General features: G+C 44.6%; 2 protein-coding genes across 2 annotated transcripts in view; one reads left to right on the top strand and one right to left on the bottom strand.

Annotated features, from left to right (window-relative positions):
• Window positions 1–500: 500 nt before the first annotated feature.
• On the top strand, window positions 501–9268 carry PSME3IP1 (proteasome activator subunit 3 interacting protein 1). The gene is made up of 4 exons (XM_029084528.1): window positions 501–616; window positions 4487–4620; window positions 7294–7358; window positions 8508–9268. The coding sequence occupies exons 2-4, from the start codon at window positions 4514–4516 to the stop codon at window positions 8723–8725; spliced, it is 390 nt and encodes a 129-aa protein (XP_028940361.1). The 5' UTR covers window positions 501–616; window positions 4487–4513; the 3' UTR covers window positions 8726–9268.
• Window positions 9269–12171: 2903 nt separating this feature from the next.
• The window catches only part of CPNE2 (copine 2), a 20576-nt gene continuing 19212 nt past the window's right edge, over window positions 12172–13535 (bottom strand). The window contains exon 10 of the mRNA XM_029084529.1: window positions 12172–12764. Coding sequence (XP_028940362.1) covers window positions 12657–12764 — 108 coding nt within the window. The 3' untranslated portion in view covers window positions 12172–12656. The remainder of the gene's footprint in view (window positions 12765–13535) is intronic.

Genomic DNA, 13535 nt, shown 5'->3' with positions numbered 1-13535 from the left:
CTCCTTTTTTGTCAATTTTCCTTAATTATATCAGCAAGTCCAATAGCATTTCATGGCTTCCTATGAGTTGTGTCTTGCTTTTCTCTGTAGTCATAGTGTTGTTTTGAAACTTTGTTAGTTTATTGTAGTTTGTGTGCTTGAGTATGAAAGAATTTCGGCTTGTTAGCATCCAGGATCATTAACTGGGAAATATTTTTACTCCTTAATTACAGAATCCAGCAAATAGCTTGTGGAGTTTGCTTTGTACCCTTTACTCTGCACAACAGTGTGACTGCTGGAGCACCCAGGGCGCTGGTCCCTGTGTTCCCAGTGACTTTGTTCTACCTTGGCAGTATTAGAAATGTCAGATGCGAGTTGTGGACGCTTAACCTACATTTATGGGGCAGTTTGAAATCATCGGAAAATGTTCAAGAGAATGACAAAGTAACACAAAATAGATGGCTGCTCCCTAAGTGGTTTGAGCTTATCAATATGTGTGCTTTTTCTTTATTCAGAAAATATGGTAAGAGGCTTGGATGAAGATGAGACACATTTCCTTGATGAGGTTTCTCGGCAGCAAGAGCTACTAGAAAAGCAACGAAGAGAAGAAGAGCTGAAAGAATTAAATGAATACAGAATATCCTTTGCATTAAAATGGCTGTCAGTTATATAGAGGAGGAGAAGAAGCTGGGCTGTAGTTTTCTTCTGTCATTGACATTCTTTCTGTAAAACTGCTTTACAGAACGTGTGCAATGACAGACTCTGAAAGTTTAATGTTTTCACTGCGGCTTGGGTCTCCCACTGTTCTGTTTGATATTCCTCCCTCTCAACCCCCACATGTCTTTGGTACTTCTCTTTGCTTCTCCCTCTCCCCATTGTTGGTTTTTGTTTGGTTGGTTGTTGGGTTTTTTTCCCCTGTTATTAGGATGTGAACCATCTGTGCAGATATGCTGATTTTCTTCTGGGAAGTCGGTGCCCATGAAGACTCGGCTCCTTTGGGTAATACGGACTTGAAGGCAGTACTAAGAGCAGCTTGGCTTTGCTGCTAAATGCCAAATTTTCATGAAGATGTGCTAGAAAATAATATAGGATGCTTTTCTCTCTAATCAGTGTCAGCCAAGGGAAGTTGGAATGTTTTCACAATTTCTATGCTAAGCTAAATGTTCTTTGAGATTTACTGAATCTGTGCAGAACCTCATGGTTTTTTTGCCTCCTAATGAAACCCGTCGCTTTTAAGTCATCAGTGAACAAAGTGCAAGTTCTCAAGGATGCTTTAGTATAAATGAAAGAGTTTGTGGACACAAGGAGGTGACCAAAACCAGTCAGCAAATAAAGCTGAATAGTGCCAATGCTACAAAGATCTGCATTACCTTGCATTAATGATTTACAACTTAGACCATGTGTTCTGTAAAGAGCATCTAAGTTATCTCAGTAATGCTGGTATGGAAAAGCAATACTGATTAATTTTTTTTTACTTTACAATACAGATTTTTTTTTTACTTCAGAAGTAGGCTGTAGTTGGTTGATGAATTTGAAACATTTTCTGGATTTGTTGGATCTAATAATGGGATGTTCATGGGATGTATTTAGTTTTGGTAATGGTTGCTTGCGGGTCTGCCTGATGTAGGGATATGCGAGGATTGTGCTGTGGAAGCAGCTGACAGCTCTAGTTAGGTCACATATGTCTGGAGTGAACCATACCAGCCCAAAGGGAATCTTATGTTGTCTCAAATTAGGCACATAACACACTGAGCAGGGCCTCTTCAAGATATACAGGCACATCTAATCTCAGTCTTTACAATCTTAGTAATATCATCTGGCTCTGGATCTGAAGTTTTGCTCTAAATAAAACTGTAGAACTTACTACTAATGCGGTGAAGGAAGGGAGAAGGCTTTATAGTCACCTCATCTCACAAGAAACTGAAGTTTTTCCTATTCCACTTCCTTTTTTTTTTATTTTTTTTTTTATTTTTTTTTTAATTTAACTGTAATATTTCAAGCAACTTTAGAGCAACTTGCAAAAATGACTCATCTGTGTTTGAAGTTTTTGGTGGTATTCTTTTAAAATGCAAAAGGTGGTTTTGCATCTGCAGGTTATTACTAATGGTTTATCACTACAGTGACAAAAAGACAGTGGGTACTAGGTAAATGTGCTGGCTCTGTAGGTACTGTTCAAGTAATTTTCCAAACTAATGAGAGGAATGTCAACCCAGTGGGTTTGATTATTTGGTCTTTTTCCTGGTATAGCATCCAATTTAAGCTACCCAGAGGCATTAATTTCATGGTAAAACCTACGTCAATATTCAAGTACAGAGCTTTTTTTTCTTTCTTTTTTCCTTCATTTTTTAGGTTGAACAGTTATGAAATCATATGTCTTAAGGATAAACATGCCTTGGAATATTTTAATGCACTCTCAAGCGTAAGAAATTCATATTCATGGACGCATAGGAATTTTACTTCCTCTTACATGAACAAGGAGGGTTTTTTTGCTCCTTACCCTATCCAGACCCCACTGATCAGACAGTGTTTAAAGATTTACAGGTATTTTTTTTTTAAGCCATTTCCAAGAAGTGTTCAAGAACAGCATCTTCTTGTCTTAAATCCTATGTAAATGTAGGAAAACCCCCTCCCAGAAGCAGGCTTTGCTGTAGAGCAGCTTTGCTAATGCAGTTGGTATTTAAGATTGAGATGTTTATTTCTAATGTAGTCTTCCTGAGAGGGGCCACTTCTTGGCTAGGTTTAGTGTTACATTTGCTAATGACAGCAGTACCTAGAAAACCTCTGTTGAAAACATGCTGTATCCCTGGTAGTTGAGGAGTATTAGGAGAATGGCATCCTGGATGGAAGTGAAAACCCTGTAATTTAATCTTTTAAAAAAGAAAAGTCTTTGGGTTCCTCAGCCAGGCTTTTGCAGTGCAGTATTAGAAGATAACAAGGTCATGAACCTAAACCCTGTGGAACACAGCAGGGTGTGGAATCGTGTGTTGCAACATCAGAAAGTGTTTGACACAACAAGCTTTCAGATTGCTTCTGATAGCCACAGGATGGCACTCCTGTGCCATCTTAAAAAAAGAAATAAAATTTAACTGTCTGGCTATGACTGAGGAGACAGTTGAGGTAGGGAGCAGCTGGGTTACTTCTGTGTCCTTAGGAAAATCACAGGACATCTGAACACTCCTAATTGTAAAGTGATTGGGGACTCTGAGTGTGTCACTTCAGAAGAAGGCTTAAGAGTTTTTGATTTGCAGATGTTCAGTGGGGAAAAAACCCTATGACTTCAAATATATGGTCCATCAATATAAAATTCATTATCCAATATTTATCTGCAATAACTGGAGCACCTGTGAAGCTCCAGCTTGTGGTTATGTCACTTGATCAGTGGAATCGTAGTCAGAGAAGAAAATGGTAGAAAGCTAGGTTTAGGGTTATAAACAAATACCCTTTTAAATTAGGTTTATTTGCCTTTGCTTTGTGCAGTTGAAAAGTTTTGCAGAAGATTTTGTGATTCCACTGGTACCTCATTAACAGACAGGATCTTTGATGGTCCTCGCTTCGCAGGTACAGCTGGACACCAACTCTCTTGTGAGGAGCAGGACTAGATCCTGCCACAGGACACCCGTTTAGCGACTGTGCCTTAATAACAGACCAAGCTCCTTCTTATCTCCTCTGAGAACCTGCTTAAGCTTCTCCACCTCATTAGAGGTTTCAGCTGCATCCCACCTTGCTAACACTGTTTTAAATGGCTTAGTTTTTCTGTGCAGTCACAGTCTTTTTGGGTGAATGTTGGACCACATTGATGCTTAGGCAGTTCGGTCTCCTTCCTCATGGGATTGGTGCTCGAAATGGCAGTGTTAGCCTTGTGGCCCTTACAAAGAGATGAGCTGAAAAGTTAAGAGTGATAAATATCGACAGAGAAAATTGAACTGTTTTGCTTCAGTAGGGTTAAGTCTGCTGGGCTCAACAAAAGGAGGGTTTGAGGAGTGGAACTTAAGGTTTTTTGGTAAGGATTAGGGGTTGAAGCAGTAAATTTGAATTAGAAATGTGTTGATCCTCATAGAAGGGGGAAGCACTGGATTGTGGGGTTTTTGTTGAGGTTTTTTGGGGGGGGTTTGTTTTGGTTTGTTTTTTGGTTTTTTTTGTCCAGTCTGACCTTTTTTTATTTTCCAAGACCTTCAGGAAAAGGCAGGGTGATGGGTGTGTTTATGGGTGCTGGACGTGTCGTGTGTTGTGCCTTTCTGACTTCAGAAAAAGAGCTCCTGGTCTGCTGCCTGGACATCTTCACAGGGAGAGCTGGTATTGATATCCAAGAGAGCTCCAAACCCAGAGGGAGATGTTTCTTCTGTCTTGACTGAAGGTGCCAGATAAATGTCATTACAAATAAGTTTATTTTGATAGAATATGTGAATGAACTTTTGTTGTTGCTGTCAGCAGAACTGGCTAAATATATCGGAGAGGAAGTGTCTATTCTCTCTGTTCCTTCGCGGTTGATCCTTAACCCTTAATTCACAGCACTCTCACCAAAGTGGGAGTCAGTATGGACCCAAAGAAGGAAACTGAGAAGAAATTGCCCATGAAGTCAGTGGAAAACAAGAACAAATTCTCTCAGGCAAAGCTGTTGGCAGGAGCTGTGAAACACAGAAGGTTAGTTTCACACCTCTATAAATTCATGAGGAACGGAACCCAGTTAGCAGTGTAAAGGGAGGCAGGCCAAAACTGCCTCCAGAGAGTGAGGTGTGAACCTTAAGCCCTAAAGAAAAAAGGAGGGATGTAAAAGAAAAGACCAGCCTTGTTTCTATAGGCTCTCACAAACTGTGGGAAAAACATGAAGCAATTCAAATAGATAAGCATGTGTAAAGCAAGTGGGTAGACTCTTCATTCTAGACTACCAGGCTTGGGCAATCCTGCTTGGGGATCTACAGGGAATCCTTTTTACATCTCTATTTGTAGATGTCAGCATCACCTCACTCATGTAATTTCATTCAGGTTTGCGTAATTTATCAGTTGATTTTATCTGTGTCTGAAATGGTTGTTTTGATTGCTACTGGGGGCAGCACAGGAGAGATACAGGTTACAAGAGAAGAGCTTTGTGTACCAGTTTCATCCCGAGGGCATCAGGCAAACTTCCTTTGTCCCTTGATGATTTGCACTGATACATCAACATCCTTTCCATCCCAAGGAGATGGCAGCTGGGTTTGTGATCTGTTTGCTGTTTTGATCTTGACCTGCAAAAGCAGCTGCTGGTGTGCTACATGTTACGGAGAAACTAGGTGTGTGGAACTAGGCTTATTTCCCACAGATGAGTGGTCTAATATTTAATATTATTACTGACATGGCTGAACATGAGTCAGCAGAGTACTCAGGTGGCCAAGAAGGCCAACAGCAGCCTGGCCTGGATCAGCACTAGTGTGGCCAGTAGGACCAGAGAAGTTCTCTTTCCCCTGGACTGGGCACTGGTGAGGCTGCACCTCAAGTGCTGGGTTCAGTGTTGGGCCCCTCACTCCAAGAAGGACATGGAGGTGCTGGAGCGTGTCCAGAGAAGGGAACGGAGCTGGGGAAGGGTCTGGAGCACAAGTGTGCTGAGTTCCCTTGTGGCTGAGGGAACTGGGGGTGTTGAGCCTGGAGAAAAGGAGGCTGAGGGGAGACCTTGTGGCTCTGTCCAAGTCCCTTGGAGGAGGGTGGAGAGAGGTGGGGGTGGGTCTGTTCAACCAAGGAGCAAGGGACAGGACAAGAGGAAATGGGCTCCAGTTGTGGCCAGGGCAGTTGAGATGGGATGGGAGGAAGAATTTCTTTGCTGAAAGGGTTCTGAGGCATTGGAAGGGGTTGCCCAGGGCAGTGGTGGAGTCCCCATCCCTGGAGGGATTGAAGAGTGGTGTAGACACAGTGCTGAGGCACATGGGTTCGTCGGGGACTCGTCAGTGTGGGATTCATGACTGGACTCAATGATCTTAAAGGGCTTTTCCAGTCAAGGCCATTCTGTGATTCTGAATTCTGTGATTCTGACATCTAGAAATTCAGTCAGTGTTTTTGAATCTGTCCCAGCGAGATTATTTTAGAAGCTTTATCTTGTAGGGTGATGTTTAGCTCCCAGTACAGCAGTAATTGCATGTCTGGAAACTGAAGTAAGCACTTCTACCACCTAATGTGTGTGGGGTTTGATAGTTGTTTGGGTTTTTGGAGGACAGAGAAGAGAAACCCTAAACTGACAACAAGCAGCCAACAATGGTTTTTTCTTGTAACTACCAGTACTTAACCCAGCAGGGTGTAGAGAAGGAGCTGGCACGTGCTTAATGGCAGATCTAAAGTCTGCAGATGGCATCTCTTTGAAGAGAGTATCTTAACTGACGTGTCAGTGCCATCTCAGGCTTGCTTTGCAATCTTCTATTTTTGCCATCTTATTTTTTATTGCAAACTGTCCAAAACCAAGTGTAGCATGAGTTCAACATCTGCTCTCTGAGCTTTGTAGTGTCCTTTAAAGGATGTCTTACTGTGAAACCCTCCCCGTACAGAATAACCTTTTGTCTGTACTGCATGTTCTGACGGGGACAGAAAAGAGTTAATGCATAAAAATGCTCCTGCTTCATCACTTTAGTTCATCTCAGCTGAAGCTGGGAAGCATTTGTTTATGTGGATGGTTTAGGACTGGGAACATGCCAGAGGGGAAAAAAGAAACTGAGCAGGGACAAGGAAGAGCTATAGAAGTTTGGAAGAGTCAGAAGTCCAAGTAAAGCTCCTTTCCCCCAGCACCACTTTGGACCCAAAAAGAACCTTTTCTTTTTTAGTTCAGACACTGCAGCTGTTTGTGAATTGCTGTAAAGCCTCCTGGGTTTCTTACTGTGTTCAAGATTTCTGGATGTTTTAGAACAGGCTCTCCAGGTGCTTGAGGGAGGAGGAGGAAACCCTGGAAGGGGAAAGACACCAATGTTGCATCATCAAGGGTGGTAATCATCCACATGTGCAAGCCTGTGGTCCTGTGGGGTGGCTGAAGCTCAGGTAGTCATTCCTGATCTCCCATGGAGTACTTCCAGCTGAATGGGCAGCTCAGGGTCACTGTGTAACAGGTCTGACTTGGATTCCCAGAAGCATATTTCTGTTTCCCAGGTTAACAGGTGATACTTGCAGTGTAGGTGTTGACTCTTTCTAGGATCTTGCAAATTCCCCCAGGAGTCCCAGTTAACAGCAGTTAGAAGTGGTGATGGTCATCAGGGCACCCTGCTGGCATTCACTGTAGTGTTTGAGGCAAAGATGGGACTTCAGCTTCACAGTAATTAAGTGGTTGCTTGTGAGGAACAAGACACTTTCTTATTTTTTCTACAGTTCAGATGGTGGTAACAGCATGAAGAGGTTGAAACTAGATACTGATCATGACGAAAAGAATCAAGGTATGTCCTGATTTCTGCATGTGGGAAGCTGTCTGTCTCTCACCTGAACAGCAACTGACTTGGTGTTAAATCTGATAGAGGATTTGCTTTTCTGCTCCTTCATTATGCAAGACAGCACAGACTGCGGTTGGCATGGACTCTCTTAAAGCAGTAGGAATGGTAACGATAGGCGCTGACAGCCTGCATAGAGAACAGGGCTGGAGGGAACCTCTCCAGGTCATCAGTCTATCCCCTGCCTAAACCATTCCTGACAGATGTTTGTCTAAGCTGCTCTTAAATCTCCACAGACAGAGATTGTGCACCCTCCTTAGGCAGTTCATGCTAATGCTTAACTGACTTTACCCTTAAAGAGTTTTACCTGATAGCTAATAGGAGTCTCCATAGCTGCATTTTGAGCCTAGTGCTTGTCCTGTCAACAGGAGACATGGAGAACAGACCATCCCTTTCCTCTTCACAGCAGCATTTGATGTATTTGTATACCTCCACTATTAGTTTTTCATGCTATGAAGTGATCTTGTCCATTCTGAAACCAATTTGATTCAGAAAATTGTGTGGAACTAGAAGAAAAATTAAGTTGGATTTCAGTCTTAGCTGTCAGAGCTGCAATTGACTTGCTGTCAGGATCCTCAGACACAAACAGGGTGAGCTGTTGTAATTGTGTAATGACAACTGAAGGCGCTCCCTGAATCTCCTTCTGTTCAGTAAACTTTCAGAACACTGGAAATAATTAATTAGCCATGGAAGATGGGAGACGTTGACTAGCAGAGCGATGGAATAGAACTTTTCCTCAACTATGCTGTTATATCACAAAAAAAAAAAATTAAATTACACAAGGCAGAGCTATTTATTCTTAATTTAGTGGGTTTGGTATTTGACAAGCATCAAATTGACAACTTAAGAATAAAAATCTGTAATGCCAGCGTAGAGCTAGGCTTAAACTAGTGATGAGGAAAAAAAAATCCCAAGGTAGCAAGTCCTTCCTGTCAGAAGAGCTCTATTGCAGCATAAAGCTGCCTTATGCTTTAATTAAATCCTGCAATCATCCACCGCTGATGTGGCAGTAGCAGGTGAATGACACGTGGCAGCTGCTGGGCTGATGAAAAGCCCTTTCCTCTACTCCTGTTTTTGACTGAGGTACCTCTCTTTCAGAAAAACCATCCTCTGTTTCTTTGGGGAGCAGCTCGGTGGGAGGCTCCACGGTCCACTGCCCCTCAGCAGCCGTGTGCATTGGGATCCTGCCTGGCCTGGGCGCCTACTCGGGAAGCAGCGATTCGGAGTCCAGCTCGGATAGCGAAGGCACCATTAATTCCACTGGAAAGATCGTCTCCTCTGTCTTTCGCAGCAACAGTTTCTTTGATGGTCCATAACAAAACCCCTCCATGTGTAATGTAGTGCAGAATATCTTCCAGAGCCCTGATGGATGCTTGAAGCATCCTTCTGCCCCAAATATAATCTTTCTAGCTAACCTCTCAACTTTAATACACTCAAGATACTCTTCAAACAACTCATTATATCTTTTTTTTTTTTTTTTTTTTTTTTTCCCCTCCCCAACTTTCCATTTCTGGGGTACATACTGAGCCTGGAAAAAAGGCTGCCATCCTAAACCAGAAGGCAAACCTAGGAAGGGATGAAGGTCTGAGGGTAGGGAGGAGGGAGCTTTATCTTTTAAAATTATTACGGAAAGAAAGAATTCTGTTGATCTAAGAAGTTTATACAAGACAAACAGGCAAAAAATACTCTCTTAAAGCAGTGAAGTCTTGTAGAAACAGCCATGTGTTCTGTTTTAAAATGTCATTTTTATTCTGTATTTGAGAAATGGGGGCAGAACAAAAATCAAGCAGATGGTGAAGTGTAGATTGCCATGACACTGTAAAGAAGTTTTAGTGTTACACGATTAAAGACATTCTGAATGCATTTTTTTATCTCTGCTTGTGCCATTCATAATTGTTCCCATTCCATTAAGCAATTTCTGCTCTACCCAACCAGCCCCCTCCTCAAAGCTCCATCCAGGAGAAGTGCAAGCCAGCCTCCTACAAATGCAGGGGTGATGGAAGACTTGTTCTGAGTGAGTTCAGAGGAGCTGCAATTGGCTGTTCTGCTCAAAGGCTGTTGCTCTCGCAGCAGCACTTGACAGGTCATTCAGGTTTTCTGCAGCAGTGTCCTGAAGAGCATGAATCCAGAGTGGGTGGGATGCCCTGGTTCAGCTAAACCTCTTTGTGCAGAAGCTGGAGAACTCCACCATCCTTTGCAGTGGTTTTTGAAGTCATCTTGATTTAAGAAACCGTGCACGGGCGTGTTTATGGGTGGTGTGGACCAGGGAGCCAGGCATGGGTGAGAAGCTGGCTGTGAAAGCTGAGGGTCCCTCCTTTTCATCTGAGTGCAAACAGTGCTAACGGGAGGTCGGTGGGTTGGAACAGCTCAGCTTGATGGCTCAGAGTTGGAAATGTCTTTGTGACAGTCTCCCCCACAGCAGTCCTGCTCTGTGTACAACACTCTGCTTCTGAGAAAACAGCCGATATGTGCATCCCAAAGGGCAGTTATCTGAACGTGATGCTGAGCAACTTGTAAGAGAGCAGCTGGGATAAAAGCGGTGAAGACCCAAGGCCTTTAATAGGATTCATGCCGTAGCTTGAGTGTTGAACTTTCCCAAAGGAAACAGGGAGATTGGTGCTCGTGCTGAAGTTATCCTTAGCCAAATATTCTTTCTGTTTGCACAGCCCTGTTCCACAATCAGATCTTTACAAACACACTGTAATTGCTCCCTGTTCTTCTAGGCTGCTTGGCTCCTCTTGTGTTTGCTCCAGAGTTGGTCCTGCCTCTTCTTCAGCTACTCTAATTATGGTGCTTTCAGGTGGAAAATAGCTAGATCTTTTGCTGCCTCCCTAATGCTTTGCTTTTGATGACTTTTATCGTACTTAGCTATGGAGTGAAATGGAAGCGGTGTGCAAAAAAAAAAATGCCTGTTTTTCTTGAAAGTTGCATTTGCAGGAGTCATGAGCAGTTGGAGTGAGAGATGTGGGTGTCCCTCCCCGGCATTAAGCTGGGGCAATAATCTCTATAGAGTCAGAACAGCCTGGCCTGGCTGTGAGCATGCTGGGGCCATTTTCCTGAGTGTTATTTTGCATAACTGCAGTCAAAATGGCTGATTTAGGCAGAAATTTATAGTGGGATTTGGCAGCCAGCTGCAGATAGACATCGTGGTGCTGGTGGTCTGTGGGAGCTGCAAGTGAGACCAGGAGGGGTGCTGGTGGTTGTGTTGGACAATGCAAGGCCAGGAGGAGATGTAGGCATGAGAGCCCCCTGCTTTCCTCTTGTTCCCAGCAGAGCAGGAATAGGGTGTTTGGGGAACGCCTTTAGCTCACGCAAGTCTGAGTCACCTCTGCTGTTCTCCTGGCCTGGCCCACGTAAACAAAGTGCAGAGCTGTCCCAGCTTGTCACTTCATCCGCTGGTCCCGTGTACTTTCTCGTAGTCAAAAGGCATCCGATGTTAAAATACTTGAGCACGCTGAGAGACGTGCTGGGACACGAGGAGTGCAAGGGATTGAGGATAAATCAGACTTTCTGGAAATGGCAGCTGTGGCACTAACCTCGCCTCAGGGGTGACATGCTGGAGAAGAACGGCTGGCTCCAGCAACTCTGTCATTTAGTGGTGGATTTAGGTTGGGGTGGTTGGTTTTTTTTTAATTATTTTTATTTTTTTAAGACTGTTCTGTCTTTGCCATGACTGCATAGTGTATGCTTTATCCCCTCCCCAGGGACAGCTTCATAAACTGCTTCTTGTCTGTGCTAGTTATTAAAGGTTCAGAGAGATGTTAAAAAAGCCCCAAACCTGCAAACCTCCACAAGCACTGCTAGCAGAAGAGCTGGTGCTGCTGCATGGGAGCTTCTCTTATGGAAAGAAAAAAAAATAAAATTTCCAGAGCCACAGACTTTGATCTGGAAGCTGAGCTGTATACAGCATTATTTTCAAACGAGCCACCCTTCAAAAGCTGCTTCTCCATTTGGAAAACAGTGGTGTTGGTTGGTGTTTTTCCTTTCCCGGGGGCTTTGCAAGGTAAAAATATTTCATGGAGCAGTCACAGCTCTCCTGAGAGATGGGGCCTCACCCAGATCCACGCTCAGAGCTGACTTGGGACCTCACCATCAGCTTTGGCTCCAGGCTTTGGCTGAGCCATGGGACTGCACTGGGCAGCCTGTGTGCTGGAGACTCGGGGGCAGCAGTGACAACCCAGCGTTTGCTACCCGTGGTTGGTGGCAGCCGGCACAGGTGGAAGCCAACCTCCCCCCGCAAGCGCTTCTGCTAAGGGGGAGAAGGGGGTTTGAGTGGAGTTTGAAGGAAGGGTGGTGATCCCTGCAGTACACTCAGCTTTCTACCTGTCAGCTTTAAAAGTCCTTAATCTAGTTAACAACAGAAGAAAGCAGCAATTAGCGCTGAAGATACATGCTGCTGATGAGCAGCTCAAAGGAGCTGCTGGAGAGCAGGATTTCATTACCCAGCCCATCTCCTCCGGGCACCAAGGAGCTTTTGTTCCTCAGACTTGGAAAAAACTCTCTGTCGGGAAGCAGCGGTGAACCACGAAACTGCCTTTGCCAGTTTGTTGTGTTTTCCCCAGCACACACCTACGTGCACACAAACCTGTCCTGGGCGCAGGCAGGTGCTGAGAGCTGACGAGGGGGAGTGAGGGGCTGCTCTTCTCCCTGGGACATCCATCTTCACCTCCACCTTCACCCACCACCCTGCTGCTGTTGAGGGCCTGCAGCTGATCTAAAGTCTGATCTAAAGGGATTGTTCAGCCTGGAGAAGAGGAGACCCTTGTTTTAAATGTCCAAGTTTCTTTATTAACCTGAGTATAACAAATATAACATGTACACAGTATAAAAATGAACATAGAGCGTGACAGAGGTATGGGTACAACACAGATACATGAACTATACAATGGCCAGTTCATTGAATGATAATAATATATCAAGCATTTCATTGCTTGGAAAAAGCAAGTTTTGATTGTAAAAATTGTATCCTGTTCCACTGAAATTATACAAAGTACATTCAATACTGAGAAGTGACTCAACAGCGCAGGACCAGGGCACGGCCTGGCCCCATAGTGTTACCTCGGGCTGGGACTGTACAAAATGAATCCAAATGCTTCTCTGGGATGAGTTTTAAGAACTTAGCAATTAAATTAAGAAGTACAAAGTGTTTCAAAGAGGGTTTTCTTCTCTTAAAAGCATGTGGAACATGCGCTTTCGGTAGGACCAACAGGTTTTGGCAACATGCAGAGGGCACAGCCTGGCACAGCTCTACGCTGGCTCCGAGTTGATGGGTGGCAGGTTTTGGTGCTTGAAGTACTGCACGACTTGCTGGGGCAGCTCTGCCAGCACAGCTTTGGCCAGGGTCTCCTTGGGGGCCTGTTGAAAAGAAACAAACACCAGCATAAGAACGGCCACAGGGAACCGAGCGAGCAATTTTTGCTGGGCTGGCCCCAGCTCCAGCCCCAGCCCCTGGCATTTCATTTAATACCCCCTGGAGTCCACTGCCAGCTTCTTATCCACCTGCGATATGGATTCTATACTACACCTTCCCTCCAGGAGATAATTCACTGGGAGGGAGGAATAAAACATCCTCAGTCGGTTAGAAAAACCAGATATTGAGGAACAGCAGGAGAAATGGAAATACACTGATTAGCTGCAAAAAGAAGGAGGAGAAGCACAGGCTGGTTTTCTGCATCCTCTGGCAATCCCGTGCCAGCAACAGCGTCTGCCCCAGGCTGACTCCTGGCCCATCGAGACGGGCAGAGACTACAGCTCATTTTGTCTTTTTTTTTGTCTTTTTTTTCTTTCTTCATCATTTTCCAACACTCAAAAATGGGTCAGGCAGTGAGCGGTGGGAAGCCACCCCATGGAGAGGACATGTGCAGGGTTGGTGCCAGCATTACCCCTTGGGGAGACCAGGGGGCTCGGGGATCACCCCCAGGGCTGGGGCAATTCAGAATGGAGCCCTCAGCACATGGCACATCACGGGTGTGGGATGAGGCCTGAATGGGAGACATGAGGGATGCGAGCAGGGTGCCCAGGTGGCCAAGAAAGTCAAGGGCATCCTGGCCTGGATCAGCGCTAGTGTGGCCAGTAGGACCAGGGAAGTGATTGTGTCCCTGTGCTGGGCACTGGTGAGGCACAGCT

The sequence above is a fragment of the Antrostomus carolinensis genome, unplaced genomic scaffold, assembly GCF_000700745.2.
Source record: "Antrostomus carolinensis isolate BGI_N321 unplaced genomic scaffold, ASM70074v2 scaffold41894, whole genome shotgun sequence".
NCBI classification, from domain to species: Eukaryota; Metazoa; Chordata; class Aves; order Caprimulgiformes; family Caprimulgidae; genus Antrostomus; species Antrostomus carolinensis.
This window is presented reverse-complemented; position numbering and strand designations above follow the sequence as displayed.